The sequence below is a fragment of the Sabethes cyaneus genome, chromosome 1 (assembly GCF_943734655.1).
Source record: "Sabethes cyaneus chromosome 1, idSabCyanKW18_F2, whole genome shotgun sequence".
Taxonomy (NCBI): Eukaryota; Metazoa; Arthropoda; class Insecta; order Diptera; family Culicidae; genus Sabethes; species Sabethes cyaneus.
In genome coordinates, this window is record NC_071353.1 from 73,853,752 (window position 1) to 73,881,431 (window position 27,680).

At 40.5% G+C, this 27,680-nt stretch overlaps 1 protein-coding gene across 1 annotated transcript; it reads left to right on the forward strand.

Moving 5' to 3' along the window:
* The first annotated feature begins 5,536 nt into the window (after window positions 1-5,536).
* Window positions 5,537-6,190, forward strand: LOC128745830 (uncharacterized). The gene has a single exon (XM_053842901.1). It carries the CDS (start codon window positions 5,537-5,539, stop codon window positions 6,188-6,190), a length of 654 nt encoding a protein of 217 aa, XP_053698876.1.
* The last annotated feature ends 21,490 nt before the right edge of the window (window positions 6,191-27,680 follow it).

Sequence of the window (27,680 nt, forward strand, 5' to 3'; positions counted from 1 at the left end):
ACCTTCTCAGGTGTCTGATAGTACCGTATCTTCTAAGGTGCTCAGCAGATTTCCCAACTCGTAAAAAAAAAAAAAAAAAAAAAAAACATACATACATACATACAGGTATACCTCGATAGGACGTACACCCGCGCATCGTTTAGCGTACGTACTATCGAAACGTACGTAATATCGAATCACAATTTTTAATGTAAAGTATTATGTTTATTATGCTAAATATTGTCTAAAATTACCAAATTTTAAGATATATCGCCATCCGGGGAGAGATTGTGCCACGGGGGTGACATTGTGCCAATAACCAAAAATGTTTATTTGTGAAAATTTTTTATATCTATAGAAACTGGTGACCTAAATTCAAAATGATGATAAACATAACATATTTATTCATAACTTACAATGGAACACAGATAATATTAGTAAACTATTTAGCCTAAACAGGGTTTTAAAGTTCGCGATCAAAAATACTCGGAAATAACGGTTGTAAAAAATGTCCCGCATAAACCAACCCAAACAAGAAATCGTATAAACTTGCTATTTTGATGGTATATAAACTAATCATTTACAATGTATTGAAAGGCTATTATGTGTTGGATAAGTTTTGATTACGAAAATAATATTTTTCGAAACTTTGGACTTTTCGAGCTTCACGGGGGTGAGATTGTGCCAAGCCATAATGATCGATCCAGTTTGTGGATTTCACATATCCAACAAAAATACGTCAGTATACACCAGTGCACTCACATTATTTAATATATTATTTGACATATTAGATTGCATCATCTATTTTGGAGCAAACAGCATAGGTCTGCTAAATAATTTAAACTAATTTTTACTTTTTCTCTGGAAATTTCAGATACTTTGAACAAACACTCTAATATAAGATGAATATATTATACCGTGTATAAGCTGCCAGTTTTAAGGAGGGGGGAGGGGGTGGGATACGCCACATGTTCTGCGGCCGCGGGTTCTCGAACGAAGTAATGGTTACTTTTGTTAAATGATCAAATAAGTATGCCCCCTTAGGATACACCCCTTCATATATCTCCCTCTTGTTAACCCTAGAAACGTTACTGACTATATAAAAGCTGTCCATTGACTACGAACTCATTTTTAGTTATTTCAGACCTCTCCGGGTTATTTTCATTCATACTTTTTGTATGATGCGTTGTTTTTGGGCGACGCCCTGCCCCTAATAGTGCACTTAGTTCATGGACGGCCCCATATGAACTACTTTATACTGATATTTATGTGTATTGTTTATAAACATTCTAATGTTCACTGTTTAGGTGTTTAACCTAACCTTATGTTTTTAGCACAATGTCTCCCCGTAGAAGGGGTGAGATTGTGCCAAAGTTCAAGCACTTCTAGTAAAATTAGGTTTCATTGTAACTAAACCGTCTCTACGGTAGTTGTTAATTGAACAATTTAGTATATATTGACAGGTTTCAAATCAACTTAGTTCCTAAATTGTGTGTATACTGAGCTTAAAAACCAAAATATATGCTTTTTTGGCACAATCTCGCCCCAGATGACGGTAAATAAAATAAATAATCATCTTGGAAGCGTGTAGGGCCATATCTCTACCTATTTGCGTTGGTAAGAGGACATGCTTATCAACTTAGGGGCCAATTGCTTCAAGAAATGGCTTATTGGTTTCACTGTTCCTTGTTTTTGCTGTCAGATATTGTGACCAGTTTGCAATGTGTGATTATCTACGTCTTTATTAAAATTGCCAAGAATTTGAAATGGTTTCCAATGGTCAATGTTCCTAACTTAATTCTAATGATTATTGAAGCAAATTTTTATTCTCAGTTTTCGTTAATATTGCTGAGGTGTTCAAATTCAGGATATTTTATTGCAAGGGATCAGCACCTTCCCTTACTAACATAAATCCTATCCCGTGATACTTGTGGAGATGCAGTGGTACCAGCGGTCTCTAGCAACAACACGTATCGGACTAATATTCTTTCCTATTCCCATGTAGTACAGCCTTTTGGTCGTGGCCAGCGTGGTTATTGGTCAATTATCAAAGTATTGAATCAGTAAAAATTGCACGAGTATGTTATTCTACTCCCAAGCACTATTCAATTGGTTCTTTGTGCAATCTTACTGGTTCGACCAATCACGGAGTGCAACTACGGGCATTCTACTTAAGCTAAGCTAATTATAAAATAAACAATTATCTTGGTAAAATTATTTTAGAAAAAACACTACAAATGTTAAAAAATAGTTGAAAAGTAAAGCAAAAGGAATCCAAAAGCATTTAGTTTTTTGCAAAATTCGCTCTCAAATTGAAAATTTACATATTTTAATCGTACAAATCTAGGTAAAGGTTTGGTACATAGTAGTCAATATAAGCTGAAATGTTCGAGTCTCGGTTGGGCGGTGCTGCTAGATAGAGTCAGTAGGATTGTTACACTAACCCCGTAACAGCCGGCTGCGAAGTCTGCCGATAAAGAAGAGTCAAGTCTTAGAAAGATGTTTAAGCCCAAGGCTTTGCTTTATGGGACCGAAGTTGGTCATGAAAATCGCCATAAGAGTACAATAAAACTCACATTGTTGCTTGGGCAGTATCTGCAAACAAACGAATATAACATTGCCTGCTGTTCCCCCCTTCGCAGTTGGATAGATTGTGAATCGCAGAAAAGGTACATACATACATACATACATACATACATACATACATACATACATACATACATACATACATACATACATACATACATACATACATACATACATACATACATACATACATACATACATACATACATACATACATACATACATACATACATACATACATACATACATACATACATACATACATACATACATACATACATACATACATACATACATACATACATACATACATACATACATACATACATACATACATACATACATACATACATACATACATACATACATACATACATACATACATACATACATACATACATACATACATACATACATACATACATACATACACGCATGCACACATACATACATTATATACAATCGACCCTTGATTGATACATTTTGGCTGCACGTTTTGAAAGTTTTAATATACAGTGCTTAAGTGCTAAAGTTTGAATAACTTTTGAAGGAATCATCCGATTTTCAATAACTCGGTTTCATTTGATAGATCTCATGAATGCTTATATGTAACAAAAATATGTTTTAAATGCTTTTGTATCACATTTCTTTATGTAACTTTCAAACCACAAGCCCATTCATCATGAAATTTGGAAGTTAAGGGTTTGAAAGGCTTCCCTTTCAAATGCAATCAATTTTGTTCAAATCAGTTAAGGGACCTATGAGATAATGAAGTCCCATATTTTTCGTATTTTTATACATAACTTTTGAACTAAAAGTCCTATCAGTATGAAACTCAATAGCGACCAATGGGACACCTAGACCTTTCATTTGACACCAAGATCATAAAAATCGGTCCAACCATCTCCGAGAAAAGTGAGTGAGATTAAAAAGCGTCACATACACACACACATACACACACACATACATACACACACACACACAGAAAATGCTCAGTTTTCGAAACTGAGTCGAATGGTATATGACATTCGGCCCGCAGGACCTTCTTTCAATTTCCGGTTTTTCGAGTGATTTCTATACCTTTATACTATATATTTATATAGTAGAAAGGCAAAACGTAAACAGCGTAGCCCGTTTTTAAATTTATATTTGTACGTCAATTCACACGTAATAAAGAAGCCTTTAAGTGAAATAACACGTAGGGTACCCCGGGGTAATATGCACCGTTTAAGGAAATCGTGGTTTTTTCTTGTCAAAGCTTAAAACCAATACCAATCTTATATACTGAGCATATTCTCATGAATATTGGCTAAAAGTTTCTGTACCTATCATGCTGAAAACTTTTGTGAAAAAGGCGTACAAAGTGATTTTTGATACCGACGTAAAAGAATGAAATCGCAACTAGCCGGGGCAAAATGCACCAATGCGTGTTTTGCATCAATTAATGAGAATACATTCAATGAATTCAATAACTGTAGTACAATTCGTGCGTGCTAACTGACAATGTCATTTCTAGTTTTCACCGAATGCTGTAATTAAACTTCCTAAGCAAGAGAAATAAGATGAATTATTGGAGGTGTGTTTTCTTCGGAATCCCGTGTACCCGAGTAGCATATTTTTGACACACAGTATTTTACCACCTCCAGTGCTGACTGCAGTTGTTTAACAGTACCTGACAACATATTAGACATTCGGACGTAATCGCGTATCATTTTCGAAAAGAAGCAAAGTAAATGAAGCATATTTGCTGAGGGTGCATTTTGCCCCGAGTAACGGGGTGCATTTTGCCTCAAAATTACACAAAACCTGTTTTTGGTTAAAACAAAAGTAATCAATAACCAAACTTCTGATGTTTTATCAGTATTGTGGAGCTCGAACCACAATTAATCGAATTATAACATTTACCGGCTATTAATATTGTTAGAGCAGTCACACAGTGTTAGCGAAATGAAGTAAAAAGTTACAGCTTATTTATAGAAAACATATTTTTGTTATTATTTACGTCTGCTTATTAGATAGAACTTGACTCCTTTAAGGAGCTTTGTAGAAAACTCGATTCTAACCCCTGGGGCAATGCATACCGATTAGTGATGACAAAGACCAGGGGCCCAGCAATGCCAGCCGAAGGATGTCCAGATAAGCTAAAATGCATAATTCAAGGCCTCTTCCCGAAACACGAGCCAACGTCCTGGCCCCCTACCCCCACCGGGCATTAGAGGATGAGAACGCCGACGAGAGAAGAATTTCCAATGACGAACTAGTCAGAATCGCGAAAGACCTGAAGATGAAGAAGGCGCCGGTTCCGGATAGGATCCCCAACGCAGCGCTTAAGGAGACAATCCATGCATTCCCGCATATGTTCCACACGGTGATGCAAAACTGCCTAAACGAGGGACATTTTCCAGACAAATGGAAAATCCAGAAGTTGGTATTGTTGCCGAAACCAGGAAAACCGCCGGGGGATCCTGCGGCATATCGATCAATCTGCCTGCTGGACACACTGGGAAAGCTGCTAGAAAGGATTATCCTGAACAAGCTATCCAAATACACGGAGGGCGAGTACGAACTGACACAAAGGCAGTTTGGGTTCCGAAAGGGAAGGTCCACGCTAGATCCGGACTGTCGTCGAGACAGCAAAGAAGGCGTCCAAGCAGAAACGCAGAGGAAACCGCTACTGCGCAGTGGCCATTATCGATGTTAAGAATGCATTCAACAGCGCCAGCTGGGAAACCATCGCAGCAGCGCTCCATAGAATGAGAGTCCCCGACTATCTGTGCCGAGTTCTGAAGAGCCACTTCACGAATCGGGTGCTAGTATATCGGATGAACCTCGGAAAGGAAACGGCTGTGATCACGGCGGGCGTTCCACAAGGATCAATACTCGGTCCAACTCTCTGGAACGGCATGTACGACGGCTAACCCTAGTGCTACCAACGGGAGTGGAAATCGTCGGCTTCGCGGACGACATCGTGATGACGGTTACAGGCGAATCGCTAGAGGAAGTGGAGGCATTGGCGACTGAGTCAAAATGCAGGGTAAAGAGTTGGATGCAGAACGCGAAACTGCAAATAGCGCACCATAAAATGGAGATACTACTGGTCAGTAATCGGAGAGCAGTCCAACACGTGGGGATTACCGTCGGGGAACATATCATAACCTCAAAACGTGAGTTGAAGCACCTGGGTGTGATGATCGACAATCGGCTAAAATTCAACGGTCACGTTGACTACGCATTCGAAAAGGCAGCGAAGGCCATCAGTGCACTGTTTAGGATCATGCCGAATAACTTTGGACCAAGCAGTAGCAAGAGGCACCTCTTAGGCAGTGTATCATCGTCGATACTGCGGTATGGCGGACCAGCCTGGATTACAGTGCTTCAAACCCAGTGTAACAAAGCAAAGCTGAGAAGTACGGCCCGACTCATGGCCATTCGAGTCGTGAGCGCATATTGGACTATCTCAGCAGAAGCTGCATGCGTAACCGATAGGATCATTCCCATCGACATCACCTTGATGGAGGACTACGACTGCTATAGGCAAAAGGAGGTCAGAGGAATTAGAAAGCTGATGAGAGCAGAATCAATGGCTAAGTGGGCGAAAGGAGTGCAACACGACACTGAAACGTAGATGGACCCACAGGCTCATATCGATTCTCTCCGTTTGGGTGAATAGGAAGCACGGGGGGGGGAACTTTTACCTAACGCAGTTCCTGTCTGGTCATGGTTGCTTCAGGCAATACATTTATCGGTTCGGGCACGCCAGATCGCCCTTATGCCCGGAATGTGGGAACGTGGAAGAAACAGCAGAGTACGTGGCTTTTGACTGTCCCAGATTTGCTGCATGGCGGGAAGAATTGCCGTCCGGTCTTAACGTCGGAAATATGGTGGAGGAAATGTGTCACAACGCATTTGGAATGCCGTCAATATATTACCGACGTGTAACTATTTTTGATAGGAGATAATTTTCGCATCCGTAATCCACAATCGATTAGCGGAAAAATCTATGGGAAAGTTTGTCATAAGGAACTCTTGAGAAACGAAAATTATAACGTAAAATAACGTCTCAGCCTCTAATGAAGGAAGAGCAGGAGGTTGAGTAATGAATAAAAGAATTTTAAAATCAGGGTTTCTCTTGTATTTTGCTGATTTGCTTGCTCAATTAAACTTTTATGCGCCGAGTCGTAACCTTAGAACTAGAAAAATATTTATGGAAAAATCATATAAAACCAATTATGCGAAAAATGGACCAGTCAATAACATGATGCGCCTTTATAATCAAAATTGCGAAAGAATTGACATCACTATGTCCAGAATCCAAATTAAACTACGACTTAGCCATAGGAATAATGTATAGTATATAAGTAAACATTGTAATAATATTATTGTATGTAGTCTACAAATGCTTGACGAATAAAACAACAAAGATGCTTTGGCCCTCGAAAACGGATGGAGCATGATACGCTCGGCCGTCCACGAGGCTGCAACCGCAGTGCTAGGAGTAGAATCCTCGAGAATTTGGCCAAGTATCGACGAGCGCGGAATGAGTTAACCATGATCCTGAGAGGAAGAAAAAGCGTCAGAAGGAGGACAGAGATCGCGAGGAGCTGGAACAACTATTCCGGCTAATGATACGCGCAAGATTTACAAGAAGATGAACCAAACTCATAAAGGCTACACACCTAAACCTGACATGTGTAGGGACGAGGGAGGGGATCTAATCACAAACGAGCGCGAGATGGTCGACAGGTCGATAAGGACCTCCATATATAGCGGTATAGCAATAGGAGACGCGACAGAAGTTAACCTGGGAGCGCCTACAAACGACAACTGCCTGCCGGCTCCCGATGTCGAAGAGATCCGGTTCGATCCGAGAGTGCCAGTAGCTATGCAGTCTTTAAAAATCCTGCAAAACATTCTTCTCAACAGCAAGCTAATTAGTAGAAATCATCAGTGTTGGGCACCGCTAATTCGCTAATTCGCTAACCGATACAATTTGTTCGATAATCGTGGAAATTTCGCTAATCACTAATCGCAAACTGCAAATTAACAGTTACTGTTTATTTTTGAACATATCGCAATGACTTGCATTGTATTCTATCACTATACAAATTATTTGTAATTTACATTTATTACATGGCTTTTCTTAATTTACCTAAGATCAAAACCTATTATAATGGATAAAATGATTACAGTTTATTAATTTTTAAAATAAACAGCGGCACTTCATTTAGAATCATGGCCCAGCAGCAATTCGGCTAGTTTGAGTATAAATTATAAAGTATAACTAGCGTTTCTCGATTGGTCGGTTAGCGAATTAGCGAATTAGCGGTGCCCAGCATTGGAAATAATATTGTACGCAAATTTTTGAAAACCGTTAAAATTACTTGTGTATGCTCGTGTGTAAAAAAATATCAAAAAATAAAAGCAAATTCTCAACTGAAATGGATTTTACAGAAAAAACTTAGGAATAGAAAAAGTTACTGCGTTTAAATTTGAAAAAGGAAACATACCGGAAATCAGAATTATATTAATTAATTATTACATTAATTCAATGCAATAATGATTCGATTTAGTGATGGTTGCACTAAAAAATGTGACAAAATAGAAACGGTACGGTACAGAACGATGCTTACTATTGGTCTCTTACTATAAATCTCCTCTATACATCAGTATTCTGTGCTGGAAATTCTCCTAATTTCAGTTTTTTCTTTGCCGTGCAACAATTGGATTGAACCTGTGCAATATTGGGCAAATGCCGTAAATCAGATGGGCAACAATTGGGTGCTTAGGCTGTTGGAGAAAAACTCAAATAGCATTATATATGCAATGTTTCAGGATATGAAACCGTATCAAATGTTTTAATGAAAGGTAATTTTGTTTACAGGACAAATATCGATATAAATATCGTACTATTTTCCCTGCTGGAGAAAAAAAAATTGAAAGTGCCAGCGTTAGGTGTGCGATAATTGGCAAATTACCCTACAGGTTAGAGATTTTTCCAATAGCAGCATTGTACAGGTAAGTCTTCTTAAGGCGCATTGAGCCGACCCTGAAACCAAGAGTGCTGGGCAATGAAAAAGTAACAACACACACACGCACAGAGAGAGAGAGAGAGAGAGAGAGAGAGAGAGAGAGAGAGAAATTGCTCAATTCGTCGAACTCTATCAAATTGCATGACACTTGGCGATGGATCGATTTTGTGTTTTTCGACCAATTTGTAAAGCCATAGTATAACAAAGTTAAAAATCTTGTTTAGGTTTTTCATTTCGTGTTCATCTGTGATATTAGTGTTTCCATAGAATTTGTGACTTCTCCAAATAAAAAGCATATTTTACCAAAAATTTGTCCATGATGGAGAGAAATGGAAATCAGTTTTGGATTCAGTATCTCGAAAAACATGGAATTCGCCTAATTCTCATCTCTCTTCAATTCACCTAAAACAGCGGTTCCCAACCTTTTTTGGCTCGCGAACCCCCTGGCGGAATTCCCTATCCTATTCTGCAGCAAACAAAATTTTTGGCAAACCCCCATTTGGGAAACGCTGACCTAAAATATCTCATGCATCTGATAAAACTTTTTTGCAGACCTGTGTAGTTTATCATATTCGCCGATCGGTTTCGGGTAAAGTGTTACCCCCCATAGAAAGAACGGTAGATGATATGCAGCGACTCCCAGGCATTCAAAAGTGATGCTTTCCTACAGGTTTTATTAATTTTGCACTATTCTAAAGATGAAGTTAGTGCCCTAAACTGATAAAAAAGCAATGAGACTATTCGAATATACTAGGAACATGTAAAAAGGAAAGGAAGAAAATTCAGGAGCAGATAATTTAAAAAAAACAAATAATAGCAAAATGCATAGAAACGACAAAATAATAATTGAAAAGGAAAGTTAAAGCCATATAAAATAAAATGGAAAAAAAAGTTTAAAAAAATACACAGGAAAAGGCATTGAGAATTGTGGAAACGAGGCTTTGAATATAGGAACGATAATCATCAATAGGATTGCTTTTCTTCTCTGCGTCAAACTACACATTTTCAGCAAATATGACTCAGTTATTTGTCTACTTACTCAATTTTTAAATTGATTTCGAAAAATATTCTTGTACCAATTGACAAAAAAGTACTTATTTTATATATGTCGACACTGGTAATTATGGAGGCAATGCAATTTCATATAGCATGTACACAACAGGAGGACGAGTCCGCTATACATTTGAAAATTGAGTTGGGGATGGGATTGTAAACGCTTTTCAAATAATTTCTACGCCCAAAAGATGTGTGCTGTGTTGTTTTTAACCAACTAAACTCATTCCATACGCGGCGCGCAACACTTCATCACACTCCTCTCGACATAACTTCCGTCATGAAAAAGTTGAAAAACTGCGCCCGTGTATAAAAACAAGCAGGACCTCACCCCTTCATGCCTTTTAGATAGATTTTTTATTCTTCGCTACTTTTGACTATGTACTCATATGTACATTATATTAAGCCCTATATATATTTCATTCGCTTTCTAAAGTATAGAATTTTTGGGATGAGTTTTTTTTGGGATTTTGAAAGTTGGGTGGTAATGGGTAGCATTAATTTTAGAGGATTCCGCGTTTGTAAAAGAGGAAACAAGTAGAAGGATGAGATTTTATATATGCTGAAAATTTATTCATATGTACCTTTTTTATTTAAAAATAGGTATAAAAAATGCCACGCCCGAATTTCCATTTTGAGGTTATAATATGAATTATTTTTTTCATGTCAATTAATTGCTACATAATGCTGATCATAAAAATTCATTAGATTGGCCTATACTATCATGCTATATGTGCTCTCGAATGTACGCTATCTAAAACGCAAAATCGACCTAACGGTTTTAACAAAATTTTGACGTACTAAGGTGCAAAAATTATTAATTACTCTATCGTTGCGATATTCTGATTAACCCAATGAATTTAAATATATTCGTCAGAACCGTGTATGGTTGAGTAAGATCTGCAGGCATTATTAGAAATAAAGTTCAGTATTACATGTTTTTAATTAAATCAATGAAAGTTATTCATTTATATGCCTGTAAACAAGAAAATTAATCAATTTTGGATATGAAGAATCCGCTTATCGCACTACTTTGTTGTTTCTGGAAGAAAAGGGTGGGTAATTCAAATGAATGTCAAATCGTATTTACTTTTTTAACTAGATGGAACGCTTTATGCCACTTTCGTTTCGCGCCATCGCGATTCTCACTGCCACAACTGGTATTGCTAATCTGCCCACTTCAATAGACTCGAAAAGCAGTGATACTTTTTAAAATTCATTGAAAAATCAGATGCGCAGAAAACTTTCTGTTCGTAATAATTTAAACATCGTCTGTAGTTGGTGTTTTACCTTTGTTATAGTATATAAACCCGATTTAATCCACCTAGTGGTGAAAGGAACCTTTGTTATACGGTCTTACTTGCTATTTGAGATAGAAACCGACACGTCTTCGGAGTATAATCCATCTATTGGTTAACGTTGCGTAGTGCGTTGGTTTACATAAAAATTTAGAAAATTGAATACGTTTACAAAATTTGAACAAAATATGACCACTTATAAATTTTGATAGATCCTTTTTTCATGAAATTGCGTAATAAGGATAAGTAAGTTGTTAATAATTTGACTAAGTGCAAGTAAAAGTAGGTTGAAAGAGCAAATATTATTCTTTAACATATACATTGCGTAGTAAAGGTCTAGTTTATAGATTTTTGAACTATGCATTTCCTGTAATGCCTATTTGATTCACACCAATAAAGTTTTCTAGAATAAATTTCATCAATTTTTATTAACCTTCGGTTACTCACGCTGTTGTGATTTGTATAACACGTGTAGATTTTTGAACGCCATATTGTTATAAAGTTACAAATCGTTGTGTAACTAACGTATATTCTTCAATAAACTTGTTATGAGCAAAATGTCATAATTATTCAATGCATTAATACTTTAAATTGTTGGGAAAATTGATCAGCATAAACTGACATCACAGAAATGAAGCAATCAGCATATGAGGTGTACCGGCATTGGCCTGGAATTTTCTCTCGTTTCTTCATATGGAAAAATGGTGTCTGCATGCATCAAAACAATCAGCAATAATGTAAAATGTTTAAAATGTATCCGTCTGTTGCTAGTCGAGTAATTCGGGGTCAAAATTAGGGTATATTTTATAATCAAAGTTCTACAGTTCCTAAATAAGCAAACATAGAGGTATACTACATTCAGCAAAGTTGTGTATTTTTACTATTTGTGCAACTTTGTAATACATGAAAAAGTCATACAACAATTACGAAAAGAGCTAAAATAAAAAACTGATTTCACTAATTCATACACAATAAATAAGATTTTTCTAGCTTCGCTGAAGAGATAGGGGGTTACTGTCTTCAGCAAAATTTCTTGTAATAATATACTCTAAAACTTTGCAGAATACATCAATGTGTTATATATAACTGAAGAAAAATAATTTTTTTATTGCACTTTTAAGGGGATTAATCAAAATTTAAATTGCACCAGACGATAGAACTATCAATTTCAAGAAATTCTTCCAAAGGTTCCATAAACCTAAAACCAAGTTTTCCCAGTCAAAACTCTAGTGCGCATGTCTTTTTGGCTTTGGGCCATTGTGCGCGCGAATAACCGTATTACAAAAGTTGGCGCGAGTGTTGGAGGGTTAATATCTTTTGATCGGCAAAACCAATTCTACTGAAATTTTGCAGATATGCAGCATTAAAATCTCTAATTTTATGTCAAAATAATTCAAACTAGATAAATCATCTTAGATGAAATGGTTATAAATTATTGTAAATTTTAATGTGTTGTATTCAATTGCTCATAACTTTCAAATTAAACATCCAATCAAAAAACAAATCAATAGTGATCTATTAGGCTATGTTACCTTTCAAATGAGACTAATAGCGCCTAAGTCGGCTTAGCCATCTCTAAGAAACAGGCGATAATTATTACCTTGTCAAAACAGGTTTTTTAAGCATAACTTTTAAACTACTTGTTTGTTTTCAATAAAATTAACCCGAAAAATTTAGCGTTAACAAGAGATTTCATACGATACCAAGATCGTTGAAATCGGTCATTTGGTTCCGGAGAAAATCGTGTCACGTAATTTTCACTTTTTTACTTATAACTTTTAAACGAAATGTCGGACCTCGAAGCAATTCAATAGTGATATACTAAGCAATAATACCTTTCAAACAAAAGTAATAGCGAACAAATCGGTTCAGCCATCTCCGAGAAACAGGCGATAGAAAAGTTGCGCCCCGCACATACATACACACATACACACACACACACACACACAGACATTGCTCAGTTCGTCGAACCCTGTCGATTGGTATATGTGGTTCGGCCCTCCGGGGCTCGGATCAATTTCGTGTTTTTCGACCAATTCCTAAACCTTTGTTATAGTATAACAAAGGTAAAAGGTTTAGAAATTGGTCGAAAAACACGAAACTGATCTGAGGCACGGAGGGCCGAATCACATATACCAATCGATAGAGCTCGACGAACTGAGCAATATCTGTGTGTATGTGTGTGTGTTGTTTCGTTTGAAAGTTATAAGCAAAAATGTGAAAGCTACGTGACACGATTTTCTCCGGAACCACTCAACCGATTTCAATGATTTTAGTACCAAATGAAAACTCTTGCTAAATTATAAAAATTTTCAGGAAGTTTTATTGAAAACAAACAAGTTGTTTAAAAGTTATGCTTAAAAACGTGTTTTGACAAGGTAATAATTATCGTATGTTTCTCAGAGATGGCCAAGACGATTTATGCGCTATTAGTCTCATTTGAAAGGTAATATAGCCGGATAGATCACTATTGAATGGTTTTTTGATTGGATTTTTAGTTTGAAAGTTATGAGCAATTGAAGTTACACGTTAAAATTTACAATACTTTATAGCGATTTTAACCAAGATAATTTATCTAGTTTCAATTGTTTTAGTATTAAACGAGAGGTCTTAACACTGAAAATGTATTTACCAAATTTCATAAGGATTGGTTCTACTGGTCAAAAGATATTTAAAAATGATTGATGAAATTTATTCAAGAAAACCTTAATGACCAAACCTTTAATGGGACCAAACCTCAAAAACAGAATAATATAGTAAAAATGTGTAATTATTCAACGGGTGTTTCTTTGCAGCAGTTACTTAATAAAACATAGCACATTTTCTTACACTTTTAGGGTGACCGTGAATCCACCTAATAGGGAGACACAAATTTTTGTTTTTTGAACGCGTCCATAAAAATAGCGTCTTCACAAAAATTCTAGAACACACTAAAATAAGCAACTTTGCTGCATGTAGTAACTATCTATCTCTTACTGGTTGCGAAATTTAATGATTTGTTTGAAGAAACCACTTTAAAATCAAGCAAAGCAAAGCCATGGGTGTAAACGTCCTTCAGAACTTGACCCTTCTTTATCGACAGATTTCGCAGTCGGTTATTAGAGTACAGAAAAATGACGGGCTAGGGCAAAGATCCTATTAACTGTAACGGCACCGATCAGTCGAGATTCGAACATACGACGATTGGCTTGTTAGGCTAGCATTGTACCCCGAAGCTAACAGCCACCTTAAAATCAGTTCTGCTCAAAAATTCTGTACACGATGTTTTCATTGCTTTCCTATATTCTATAAAGTAATTTAATAGGTTAAAATACACTCTGAAAATTGTTTATCGCTAGGATGCATATGGATAACTAGCACAGCGTTAACAAACAGTTGAATTAAATTCCGAAGACGTGTCGATTTCTTTGTGATCATTTCCAGCTCAAAACGCTAAAAAAGCCAGTTTTTACTCGACTATTTTCGATTGGAATTTTAATTCGAATGTGAAAATAGTTTCTTTCTAAACCTAATATTTGACGAGCAGCATTCCAAAAGGTCCAATGTGCAAATGAGAGTTTCTCTTTGCGACTCGTCTCTTACGGTTATTACGGCGGCATAAATGCACTTGAATGCGTCTATTTTGCATGAAACGGTTACTGGTGTTATTGGAAAGCTTATCCTTTAGAATAATTGGGTTAAAATGTATTTATGCCGCCGTAATAAGCATAAGAGAAGAAACGCAAAGAGAATCTCTCATTTGCACATTGGACCTTTTGACATGTTGGTCGAGATTTCCATGTTTATCTGTACGTAAAAAATAAAAAGGTTTGACAAAACGGGTCTTTTTTTGAAAAGGAGGTACAACCACTAATCGTACCACTAATGGAGGTATCAATCGGCACCAAATTTAAGATTTTTGCTTTCTGACCTTAAATTAACAATCTGACAAAATTTGGTTCAAATCCGTGAAAGTCGATTACACGGTTATCGGATACTTTGCATGTGTTGACTCCAATAGATAATTTTGAGATTTCACATCTGAATAACTTGAGAACGGCTGGGCCTACGAAACAGTTTATATAAGAATTTAGTTCTAGTAGTAGTATTTAGTATTTGACTCAGTTTTATGAAAATTACAGATTCAAATACAAATCAAAAATAATATTTTAACTGAAAATGCCTATGTCAAATGACATGTAAGATGGTATAACAAAGGTTCCTTTCACCACCAGGTGGATTAAATCGGGTTTTTATCAGGTCTTTTTATCTTTTTACACTATACTAGCTGATTGCCCGATGTTACTCGGGCCCCTTTGCCTCTCAGTAGTTTGTACATCTGGTGTAACGTATACATCTGTTGTTAAATTCTCATAAGCATAGCATAGCATAGCGTAGTTTGACCGCCCGTGAGTGATCTAAATCAGCTGAGATTTCACAAAGAACCATCAGAATGATGCTTGGGAGTAGCAGATCATTCTCAGTGTGCATTTTCTGGTGATCTAATTCTTTATGATGATCTATAGCAAAGCTGGCCACGCCCATGCAGGTCAATTTGGGAGAGAAAGGAATGTTAGTTCGACACTTGCTGCACACTAGAGTGTGTGCAACTTTTCTATCGCCTGTTTCTCGGAGATGGCTGAACCGATTTGTTCGCTATTACTTTTGTTTAAAAGGTATTATTGCTTAGTATATCACTATTGAATTGTTTCGCGGTCCGACATTTCGTTTGAAAGTTATAAGTAAAAAACTAAAATTTTCGGAACACGATTTTCTCCGGGACTACATAACCGATTTCAACGATCTTAGTATCAAATGAAAGCCCTTACTAATGCTAAAATTTCACTAAGTTTTATTGAAAACAAATAAGTACTTTAAAAGTTATGCTTAGAAAACCTGTTTTGACAAGGTAATAACATCTGTTGTAAAATTCTCATAATGCAAGAAACAAAACATGTTTTCTTCATTTGAACGTGTCTACTCCCTTTGTCAGTTCCCCTCCTGTTATCCTCCAACTACTTGTAAAGTAAATCTATCTTCTTTTTTACGTGTTTAACTCCCCCCCTTTGATAATGACCACCCTATTCCCCCTTTCAGAAATCCAACCCACTTGTACTGCTATCGTTCCAAATGCAAAAGAAACGCACCCCTTTTCCCATTTGAACCTTCCTCCCTCTTGTAAGAGACGGTCTCTCTCTTTTGTCAACCCCCCTGCGCAGATTTTTTTAGGTCAAAGAAACACGTGTCTGACAAACGACGTTTGATGGAGAACCGCCCAGACGTTCCGCAGTTATGATAGTTACTTTCCGTGTCCCTCCCTTCTCGGTTCCATTCTAGTCAGATCCCCATTCTGCCACGTAGCTAATTATGCATCAGTTTGCTCTATGAAACACGACCCCTTTTACTTCCCCCTTGTTGGGGACCCCTCTCCCCTTTGTCAACCCCTAGTGCTGATTCCCTTATGTCAAGGAACATGTGTGCCAAGTTAGATGAAGGTATTTTAAAGTTATGGCCTCCCCCCTTTTTGTCAACCTCCCAGTGGCGATTCTCTTTTGTCAACAAATATGTGTGCCAAGTTTAGTGGAGAACGGTCAAGGCGAATCTCGGAATCTCGGATCACCTTTGTCACAATCTCGAGTTTTGCAAGTTTCTAAGGAGTTCAACCGTAGATGAATCATCAGTTACGTAACTATGAAAGCATGAGTACTTGAGCAGTTTAATATACAGATTTGGAATTTTTCTTACAGTAAAGTATAAAACAACCCCCCGTTGTTTAGTTAGATAAAATAAAGCGGATAGCACTTAAATATTCCCCGTGACTGTATAACGGTGCTTATTACCAATCTCACTTCACGGTGAAATCAACGTGAAGTGAATTCGGCCCTATTCCGAAAGTCACGCAAGTGAGAGGAAAAGTGACAAGACACACCTCCCGTGAAATCAGGGTTATTCCCAATGTCATGCGACCTGCGTGGAATCGAAAAAAAATGACATTTTGCGTGAAAACATTCCACTTGGTTTTTAGATGGTGAAATGATTCCACGAAAAGAGGTAAGTTTTGTTTATCAATTTTTTATCGATTTATTAGTCAGCAGAGGGCTGGTTTTAGTATTTATAATATGGCAAAAGCTAATTGCAACTAATATTCTATTGCAGGACCGTTTTGGACTAATGAACTATGATCAAAATAGTCAATACGACGGGACGTCTGCGCCGATCGCTGCCAGGTGTCCAGTACAGAATCGTCACGGTCCGGGTAATTTTAATGCAAATTAATTTCTACCAGCAGCACCAGTCAGTCCATTCAGAGTGATAGGTATGTTAAACGACACGGCATGCCAGCAGCGGTATAGCGGCAAGGAAGTTTACACCACGTTATTCAGCACATTAGGTTTACGTGTCGCTTGTCGAAAATGGACCGGAACTATATACCATGCAACTCAAGCAGCAGAAGAATCTATCAATGAGATAATGCATGCATTAGTGCGAATTTCGCAGAAACATTTTTCCCCCAAACCAACTTTGGAAACAGCCTGCGCCGCCTGTTTTCAGAAGGCCAAACCTCCCTCTAATCCGTCGTTCTTTTGCCTTTTGCCTTTTGCTACAGGACACACTGAACTTTAGCACTCATTTCACCGGCAATGGTGCTGTCAGTAACGACAGTGACGAGGACGATCAATTCCTGGACAGCAACGGTGACATCAGTGAAGTAGGAACTGTAAGATCACGATCTACATCGAGGCAGAATAACCATGACGTCGACGTCGATATTCAATTCCTGCCTATGTTGAGCGTGCCGATGGCTGAGAGCAACGATTGTTAGGAAGGACTACCGCAACGAATATGAAAAGAAAGATGCTCATAGTGATCGTCCAAATGCAAGTGACTGTCATTTGTCAGCTGGAAGTTTCTCAAATCAGTTTTCAGAGTTTTCTGGAAAAGTAAAGAGCCGGCCACCTAACTGAGGCGAAAGAATCACGCTGCTGTTTGGGATAGAACTCAAACAGAGCTTAATAGTTTGTATTACTTTCCGTAGACGAACAACTATGACTGTCTTTGGAAAGCCTTACTGGAGTAGCAAGCTAAGGTATTCTAAGGTAGCTAAGGTATAAAATAGGTATGTTGTTACATAACCGATTTTGCACACTACACACAAAATTGGTGATCAATGAACAGCGAATTCAGATCGACCTTGACGCTGGAATATGAAAGGCAGAAACACGATTGAAGTTGTAAACAACTATTGAAAAATGTGATCTACTAATAGAATAAATTTCAAATCATGTTATATTTCTTATTGTATTTGGAGTGTGTGTGTGCGTGCGTGTTTGTGTGGTTGTGTGTGTGTGTGTGTGTGTTTTTTTATTTAGCGAGTAGGGAAATCTGCTATCAGACACCTGAGAAGACAACTCAGGGAGTGGGGTTTGGTAACCCGACCCCCCTACTGGGGCGTGAGGATCCAGACCCACTAAAACCCTACTCGAGTCTCCAGCCTCAATCCCCTCTGGCACCACCTTATCGGTATTACTTCAGGGAGGGGCTATTGTGGCTGTTTATTTGCCGTTGATCGGCTTTTCAGCGGTTTCGTAGCTCAAGTACGATCTGGGTAGCAGCCGCATTGACCGCTCCCCAGACGTCCGAGCTAGAACACATCTTTTGGACTAAGTTATCCGGAGTAGTGTCCTGTCCTCTCACTGCCATCATGTTGCTTCTCACGCCCGCGAAACGAGGGCATATGAAGAAAGCATGTTCTGCAGTTTCCACAACGTCCACGCATTCGGGACACGCGGGGGACTCCGCCTGCCCAAACTTGTGCAGATACTGTCTAAAACAACCATGCCCTGACAGAATTTGTGTCAGGTGAAAGTTGACTTCGCCGTGGCGCCTGTTGACCCACCCGGATAGTTCCGGGATAAGTCGATGTGTCCACCGGCCTTTTGTGGAATTAGACCATGCCCGCTGCCATGTGATCATCGAGGCCGATCTTGTGGTACTCCGTATGCATCTAGTTCCACGTTGGTTGAAGCACTCTACGTCCTCGCTGATGATGATACCAATAGGCATCATACCCGCTAAGACGCAGATTGCGTCATGTGAAACTGTGCGATACGCACTCGCTGCTCTTAAGCACATGAGACGATAGGTGCTGTCCAGCTTGGCTAGATAGCTTTTGGTACCTAACGCCGATGACCACACCGGCCCGCCATACCTGAGTATGAACTGGACCACGTTGGCTAATAGCCTTCGCTTGCTGCCGTATACCGCAGAGCTATTAGACATCATACGAGACAATCCCTAAATAGCTGTGGAAGCCTTCTTGCAGGCATAGCCGACATGGCTCCCGAACTTGAGCTTGTCCAACTCCAAGGAGTTTTAAGGACCGCGTTGACGAAAGAGTGCAGTCCCCGACGCTGATATTTGCTTGCTGCACCGACTTGCGGTTGTTCACTACGATAGCCTCCGTTTCATGATGCGCTAGGTCCGGTTTCCTGGATCGCATCCAATCTTCAACAATGCTTATAGAGTGGGCAGCCGTCAACTCAACCTCTCTGATAGATTCACCGTAGACTTCCAAGGTGATATCGTCCGCAAAGCCGACAATCACCACCCCTACCGGGAACTTTAGCTTCAACACCTCGACATGACGTTCCACAACACCGGGCCCAGTATGGAACCTTGCGGAACCCCTGCGGTGATTGGAACGCATTTCTGACCCTCCTCCGTGTTGTAGCATAGCACACGATTCTGGAAATAATTTTCCAGGATCCTGTACAGCGACACCGGCACCTGGACGTTCCGAAGCGAGTTGGCTATGGAGTCCCATCAGCTAGCGCTATTAAACGCATTTCTCACGTCGAGCGTGACAACTGCGCAATAACGGATACCTGTCCTCTTGGGCTGGATTGCCACCTCGGCTGTCTTAGTGACAGACAAGATGGCATCCACCGTAGATATGCCTTTTCGGAAGACGAATTGGTTCCTTGACAGACCGTTTGTACCCTCCGTGTACTGTACGAGTCTGTTAAGGATAACCCTCTCCAGTACCTTTCCGGCAGTATCGAGCAGACAGATCGGCCTATATGACGAGGGGACACCCGGAGGTTTTCCCGGCTTCGGCAATAGGACCAGGTTCTGTCGCTTCCATCTGTCCGGGAAGTGGCCATCTTCTAGGCATCTACTCATTACTGCCCCGAATAATTCTAACATAGCCGCTTTAATGGCCATATTCGGGATTCCGTCTGGCCCCGGTGCCTTGCTCACCTTTAGGGATTTGGCGATCTCGATGAGCTCCTCCCCAAGCAACACAGCTTGTTATCGAATAGTATAATATTACATATATCAGAACTTCTCTATTACCTGAAAAGCGCAAAAAACTTAAGTCTAATGAAACAAGAATTGAAAGAAGTATGTATCAGGTTATTTCATACCAATTTAAAACGTTATTATAGCATAAGCTACAACTTGTTCTTCCAGTAGTTTAAATTTAGTAATGGTGACGTAATAAAAACTTCGTGTTGACATGTTGACAAAACAAACATTATACATTAGATATGAGCTGTCAAATAAATTCATGTTATCCCAAAACATCTCAAAACCTTAATAATAACGACATATGTTTTCAAAGTACGTTTATAGTACGCTTAAGCGACTAATTTCCACGAACATTATTTTATAACTTGTTTTGTGTGTTACTTGGGTCGTTCGTAACCGTCACTTCCTCCCCGATCTCCAAACCGCCGTCGCCCACGTTACTTTGGATGTTCGGCTGGGAGGCCGACCATCCTACGCTATGGTCTGAGATACTGGAACGTGGGACGACTCAGCGGCCTGGGGCCAGGGCCTTGGCTCGTGGCGCGGAAAGAGGCCCTCGATGATCCGCTCCAGCATCTCTGGCGATTGCTCAGCGGGCGCCATCACACCCTTGGTCTTTGCCATTACGACCCTGTAGGCATCACCCCACGGATTCGCATTGGCACTAGCACATAACCTTCCAAAGCAGGCTCGTTTACTAGCTTTTATGCCACTCTTAAGCGCTGCGCGTGCAGCAACAAGTGCTACTCGACATTCAACCCTGCCTTCGTCCGAACGAGCTCTTTGCAGAATTCTCCTCGCACGAAAGCACGCTCCGCGGAGTTCCGCAATTTCAACTGTCCACCAGTAAGCCGGTGACCAGCCATACCTAGGTCGATCTTTCCTAGACATGGTAACATCACACGATCGCGACAGCACCTCAACCAAATGATCAGCGTTCGGATCGAGCATACCGCGATCACCGCACTCTCTTCGGATCGCTTCAACAAATACTTCGGGATCGAAGTATGATGTCTTCCATCCACGAGTGGTTGGAGTGTTGGCTCTACTCGTCACCTGCCGCCTCGTTATCTGACCGACACTATAGCGGACCGCCTGATGGTCACTGTGAGTGTAACCATTGTCTACCCTCCAGTCTCCTATCAGACCAGGACTGCCGAATGTCACGTCGATGATAGACTCCGCACCGTTCCTACTGAAGGTACTTGTGGTGCCGACGTTGGCCAAATCTACGTTGAGCTTTGCCAGAGCCTCAAGCAGAATCCGACCCCTATGCTTCATGCGACGACTTCCCCACTCTACCGCCCAAGCGTTAAAGTCTCCCGCCACAACCACCGGCCTTAGACCAGTCAGCACAACTGATACTCGGTCTAACATTCGCGTAAACTGCTCGATAGACCATCTCGGTGGAGCATAACAGCTGCAGTAGAACACTCCACCCACTTTGGCAACCGCAAATCCCTCGTCTGCGGTTGACACAACCTCTTGAACCTGCTTGTCGTCCATATAGCCGCCGTCCCGGACCCATCCGACACCCAGTTGCGGTTTCCGGTAGGGACGCGATATGGGTCCGAGATGATGGCAATGTCCATTGCCGACTCGGAAACTGCTTGGTGTAACAGCTGCTGAGCCGTGCTGCAGTGGTTCAGGTTGAGTTGTGTCACTTGCACTATGATCGTGGCTTGGTCGCCGGCACACCAGCCGGGCACCTTGGAGCTTCCGCTACGTGCTTTGCGTCCCTTTTACCGGTACAGATCAAGCACTGGGGAGGCTCCGCGTAGTCCCTTGCTTTATGGCCAGCACTGCCACATCTCCTGCACAATTGGCTCCTATCTGGCCCTTTGCAGTTCCAGGCCTTATGCCCGTGCTCGAAGCATCGGAAGCAAGCCTCCGATTGCTTCAGCACGCTTAGTGGGCATACCGACCACCCCACTTTCAGCCTAGCAGCTTTCAGGGCTTCGTTTCCGTCCGCCAGCGGAAGTCGTAAGGTGGCTACCTGGGTCCCGACAGGACCCTTACGCAGGCGAACCGCCTCGGTTGCCACTACCACTCCACTTTGCTCTTTGAGGGCCTGTATGACCTCACACACATCGGTGTTCTCATCCAGGTTTTTAAGCTGGAGAGTCATTTCTGATGTGAGAGCACGTACCTGCACTCCCTCCCCGAGCACTCCTTCCGCTATCGACTTGTATGCGGAACTCTTCTTGGAGGCGTCTTTCTTCAACTCAAGGATCATTTCGCCCGTGAGTGAGCGGCGGATGCTCCGCACGTCCGCGCCCAGGTCCTTGAGTAGGGCATCTCCTCTCATGGCCTTCAGAACCTCTGAGTATTTCGACCCGTCGGTTTTCAGGATAAGAGTGTCGCCCTTCCTCGCTCGCTTCCCTGTCGGTTTAGGTGAAGCTTTCTTTTTGGTGGAGCTTCCTCTTTTCTTCCTCTTGGCCGTTACCTCGATCCACGGGCCACCCGTCTTGGTGTTTCCCACTGCTTGGTCGGTTAGCTCCACCAACTCGCTAGCCTGAGGGCTTTTACCGATCAGGCGTTTTTTTTTGGTCCACCAGAAGTGCCATCCCCCGGGGACTGTCTCAGACGCTTGGCTGATGCCTTACCGCTGTTGGTAGCGCTCTCCGTGGCTTCCAGGGCCACGTTGCGACACGTCGTCAACGAGCAGGCATCCGTTTGTACTGACTAGAACGTAACTAGACGCTAGACTAGACGTAAGGGGTAGAACGAAACAAACCCATTGATGTGACACGGCACCATGAACAGAGGGACCCAACATACAAGATGGCTCGACCATGTCGAAAGCGACTTGCGACTTCTAGGACGCCGGAGAAAACGGCGACGAATGACCCAAAATCGAATTGAATGGAAACGACTGCTTGATTAGCTACCCTGGTTCTCTGATGCTGATGACGACGACAGCAGGACATATTGAATGGATTGTTTGCTAAATTTGATCAGTAGTATATAATAAATTTATTTAAAGGCAGTTTAATACAAAATTACATAAATTTTTCAGTTGAATGAACTTACTTCAACAATAATTCGTATACATATAAAGAATTTTTTGAATAGTTCCTATAACTCACAGTAGCGTTTCAATATTCAACTGACACGATAAAGAAATTAATCAATGCGGGACCATTTTCGGGACACATGGTAATCCGGAACAAACCTTCCAAATCCGGTACATTCCCGCAAAATCCAACACGTCTGGTCAGTATGATTTCAAGTCCAATTTGATGTCTAAACTGAATCCCAGCTGGCCGGGCTAAAATTAAAATACACGCCTCTATTCTACATGCCGATAGGAGTCGGATTCGATCAGAAATTGCGCTTCGATCGGAATACATCCTATGCTATAACACACGTCGATCGGAACGTTTCTGATTGGAATGAGCCCGATCGGAATGCAGAATCAAGGATTATGCAGAATCAGATGGAAATGTGGCACATGTGCACTACTGTACTAGCACTAGCCTTTGAGCACAGGCCGTCCGTCCGGAAAGGGAATTAAGAAGGGCATCCCTTTTATTCCACGGACCATTGATAAGGGACCGTAGATTTTATTGCAGAAGTTCACATGAGTAGGCAAATGAAACAATCCGACGCTATTATGTCAATCTTGTCAATGGGGTTATTATGCAACTCACTTCACTGCCAATCTCACTTCACGAATGAAATTTTTTTCACTTCACAAGCATCGGGAATAGGTCATAAAAAGTGACGTGAGTGTGGAAGTGAAATTTATTTCACCGTGAAGTGAGATTGGTAATAAGCACCAACATTTCGCCGAATACCATTTCGCGAAAAAACTTACGCGGAATGTACCATTCCACGGAAAACCTTTTCGTGGAAAGTACTATTTCGATCCTCGAGGTGATCCTCTCCTTGCTCGCTGTCGCTCATTCGGACCCAGCTGAAGGAAAGTAACAGAGGTCAGTAGACCTAGGAAAACAAATAAACCTAGACAGAGGTGATTACTGCAGGGGCGGGGGGGCTGCAGATAGTTTTTGGTGGTCTTGTTATTGACTGTTATGGAAAAGTCCAAAATTTCTCGAGCCCGATAAGTTTTCGAGTTACGCAAAAATTTATGATTTATTTATATGAGAGTCAATAATCCTCTACCACAGGGGTTAGGGGTCTCAAAAAAATAATAAAATAAATTATTGCCTCTAAAATCCCCCCATCCCACAATTTGGTTTTATTTACTTGATTAGTTCTCGAGTTATGAGGAAATTCGTGTTTCATTCGTGTAGGAACACCTTCTTCTAAAATAGGAAGGAGTCCTAATCCATCATAGAAAAAATCCCTCCTCCAAAATCACCCGTATACCAAATTTGGTTCCAATTGCTTAATTACTTCTCGAGTTTTGAGGAAATTTGTATTTCTCTTAATGGGGGGAGGGTTCATAGTTCGCCATAGAAAAAATTTCTGCCTCCTAAAACCCCGTCTTGATAAATTTGGTTTCATTTACTTGGTTACCCAAGTAACAATTTCAATTTTAAGGTGCACTTGAAGAGGTTTCCAGCATTTGCTGCTTAAAACCGATCTCAAAACTTGTAATTCTACAAAACTGCGATAAAACAGCCATAAAACCCTTATAAGGCGAGGGAGGCCCACACTAAAAAAGGTTCTCCAGAAAATTCCCAAAGATCCTTTTAAAACTTGTGTACACGGCATTCAATCTGAGACTTTCGGATCAAGACGAATATACAACCGAATTGTTCGATAGGCTCTATAATAATGATTCTTGTATCAAGATATGTAGGTATAATATAAAGGTAATCATGAGATCGAGTATTAGGGTGATTTATTAGGAGGATATCAAAATAATTTTGAAAAATTGGTCGCTACGGACATCTCAGTGTTTATCCCGCCTCGGTGATAAATTCGCTCATCAGAGCCATCCGAAGTGGAACTCTCTTCATCGCTGTTCTCTACCGAAGCGTTGACCATCCACGGCTTCATTCGTTCAGCTGCAAAGATTGTGGATGTCTTTTTCTGCGTTAGTTGGACTCTCGGAACATCTGTAATGAGATATCGATCGTTCCCAAGAACCTTATGGATTATATACGGCCCCTTGAAGCGCGGCTCAAGCTTCCTGCTGAATCCAGTTGCTTGCGGATCCTTTTCCACAAGTACCAAATCTCCTTCACAATACTTCCGTGCATGACGTCTCGCTTTGTCGAAATAAAATTTCTGCTTCTGCTGCTCCTTTCCGATTCTAGAGGATACCAAATGCTTAATGGCTTCCGACTGTCCATCTGGGATTTTCGTATTAAACATCATCAGCAGTTGATTTCGCACTATATCCCGAGGACTGTAGTTGAAAAGCAACGAATGTGGAGATACTTTCGTCGAGTCATTGATCATGGTATTGATCCCCCATTGTATCATACGAAGATGCATATCCCAGCTTTTATCGTCATTCTTTACCATACACTTCACGGCATCAAGAACGTTTCTATTTTCTCGCTCGACTTGACCATTGGCGCGAGGCGTTCGAACGACGACTTTCACTTGCGTTATTCCCGACTCAACACAAAAGTTTCCGAACTCTTTCGAAGTATAGGCTGTTCCACGATCAGAGACTATGCATCGCGGTTTTCCAAAAATGGCAAAAACTTCGTTCAGCATCTGGATGACTGGACCTGTCTTCGTGTTGCGCACCGCTTTCAGCACGACATATTTTGTGAATACATCCACCAGGACAATGATGAATTCATTCAGTTGCGACGATCGAATAAACGAACCAAGATGATCTACATGAATTGTGTCGAAGGGCACTGCAACTTTCTCTATTAGATGCAGCAAGCCCTCTTTCACTCCACCTTTAGCTTTTACGTACGCACAGTGCACACATGACCCAATATATCGCTTTAGATAATGTCTCATTCGACGAAACCAAAATACTTTACGAATCACTTCCAAAACTTTCTCGACTCCTTTGTGCCCCAGATCGTCGTGGTAATTTTGAGCAATTCGCCATCGAGCACGTGTGGGCACAACCCACTTCAAGCCATCCTTACACTTCCGCATAACACCTTCATCCTTAAGAGCGTATTCTTTATGAATCTGCTTGTCCCGATTGTTAACCGGGGTTTTCGTTAGAATCTTCGTAATTTCGAATAGCTTCGGATCTTCTCTCTGCAACAGCTTTATCCAGTGATCTTCTTCAATGTTCACCTCCATCGCGTGTGCTAATACAGGTTCTGGTTCGTCGGCTTCCGGCTCAAATACTGGATTTCTGCTCAGACAATCTGCATGTTGCATTTTATCGCCCTTTCTATGCACTAACTCGTAGTCGTATTCTTGCAATTTCAGCAACCACTTTCCTACGACGGGTAACATGATCTTTTTCGCTACAGTTTTCTTCACCGCTTCACAATCCGTGACAATTACAAAATGTCTTCCCAACAGGTATTGCCGAAATCTCTCCACCGATTCGACTACAGCTAGGGACTCTAATTCGTAACTATATTTCTGGCACTCTATTTCCGACGTTTTTCTGCTAAAGTAGCTAATAGGATGTAAACCATCCTCCATTTGCTGGAGCAATATGCCTGAAAGCCCATGCAAACAGGCATCCGTAAGCAATTCAATATTCCGGTTTGAATCGTACATAACAACGACTGGGCGACTCATCAATGCTTCCTTTAGACTTTGAAAAGCAGCATGTTGAGCATCACCCCACACGAACACTACCGCCATCCGGGGTGAGATTGTGCCACGGGGGTGAGATTGTGCCAAAAACCAAAAATGTTTATTTGTGAAAATTTATTATATCTGTAGAAACTGGTAATCTAAATTCAACATGACGATGAACATAACATATTTATTCATAACTTAGTATGGAACACAGATAATATTAGCAAACTATTTAGGCTAAACAGGGTTTCAAAGTTCGCGATCAAAAATACTCGGAAACAACGCTTGTAAAAAATGTCCCGCATAAACCAACCCAAACAAGAAATCGCATCAACTTGCTATTTTGAAGGTATATAAACTAATCATTTACAATGTATTGAAAGGTTATTAGGCGTTGGATAAGTTTTGATTCCGAAAATAATATTTTTCGAAACTTTGTACTTTTCGAGCTTTACGGGGCACAGTGGTCCGAAAGTCCAAAAAGCTGGCAGAAATGTCAAAACGATCTCCTAGAGCAGCGGTTCCCAACCTTTTTTCGGTTCGCGTACCCCCTGGCGGATTTCCCTATACTATTCTGCAGCGAACTAAAGTTTTGGCGAACCCCTGGGGGTTCGCGAACCCCCATTTGGGAACCGCTGTCCTAGAGGATAGGTGACTTCTGCGAAGTTGGTTGATATACTCAGGAGATCTATGTGATATCATTCAACTAGTGCTTAACCCTTAAATTATAAGTTAACTCTTTAATACACGTTATTACCATAATATAGTATTAATTATTGGTTAAGTTTTTCAG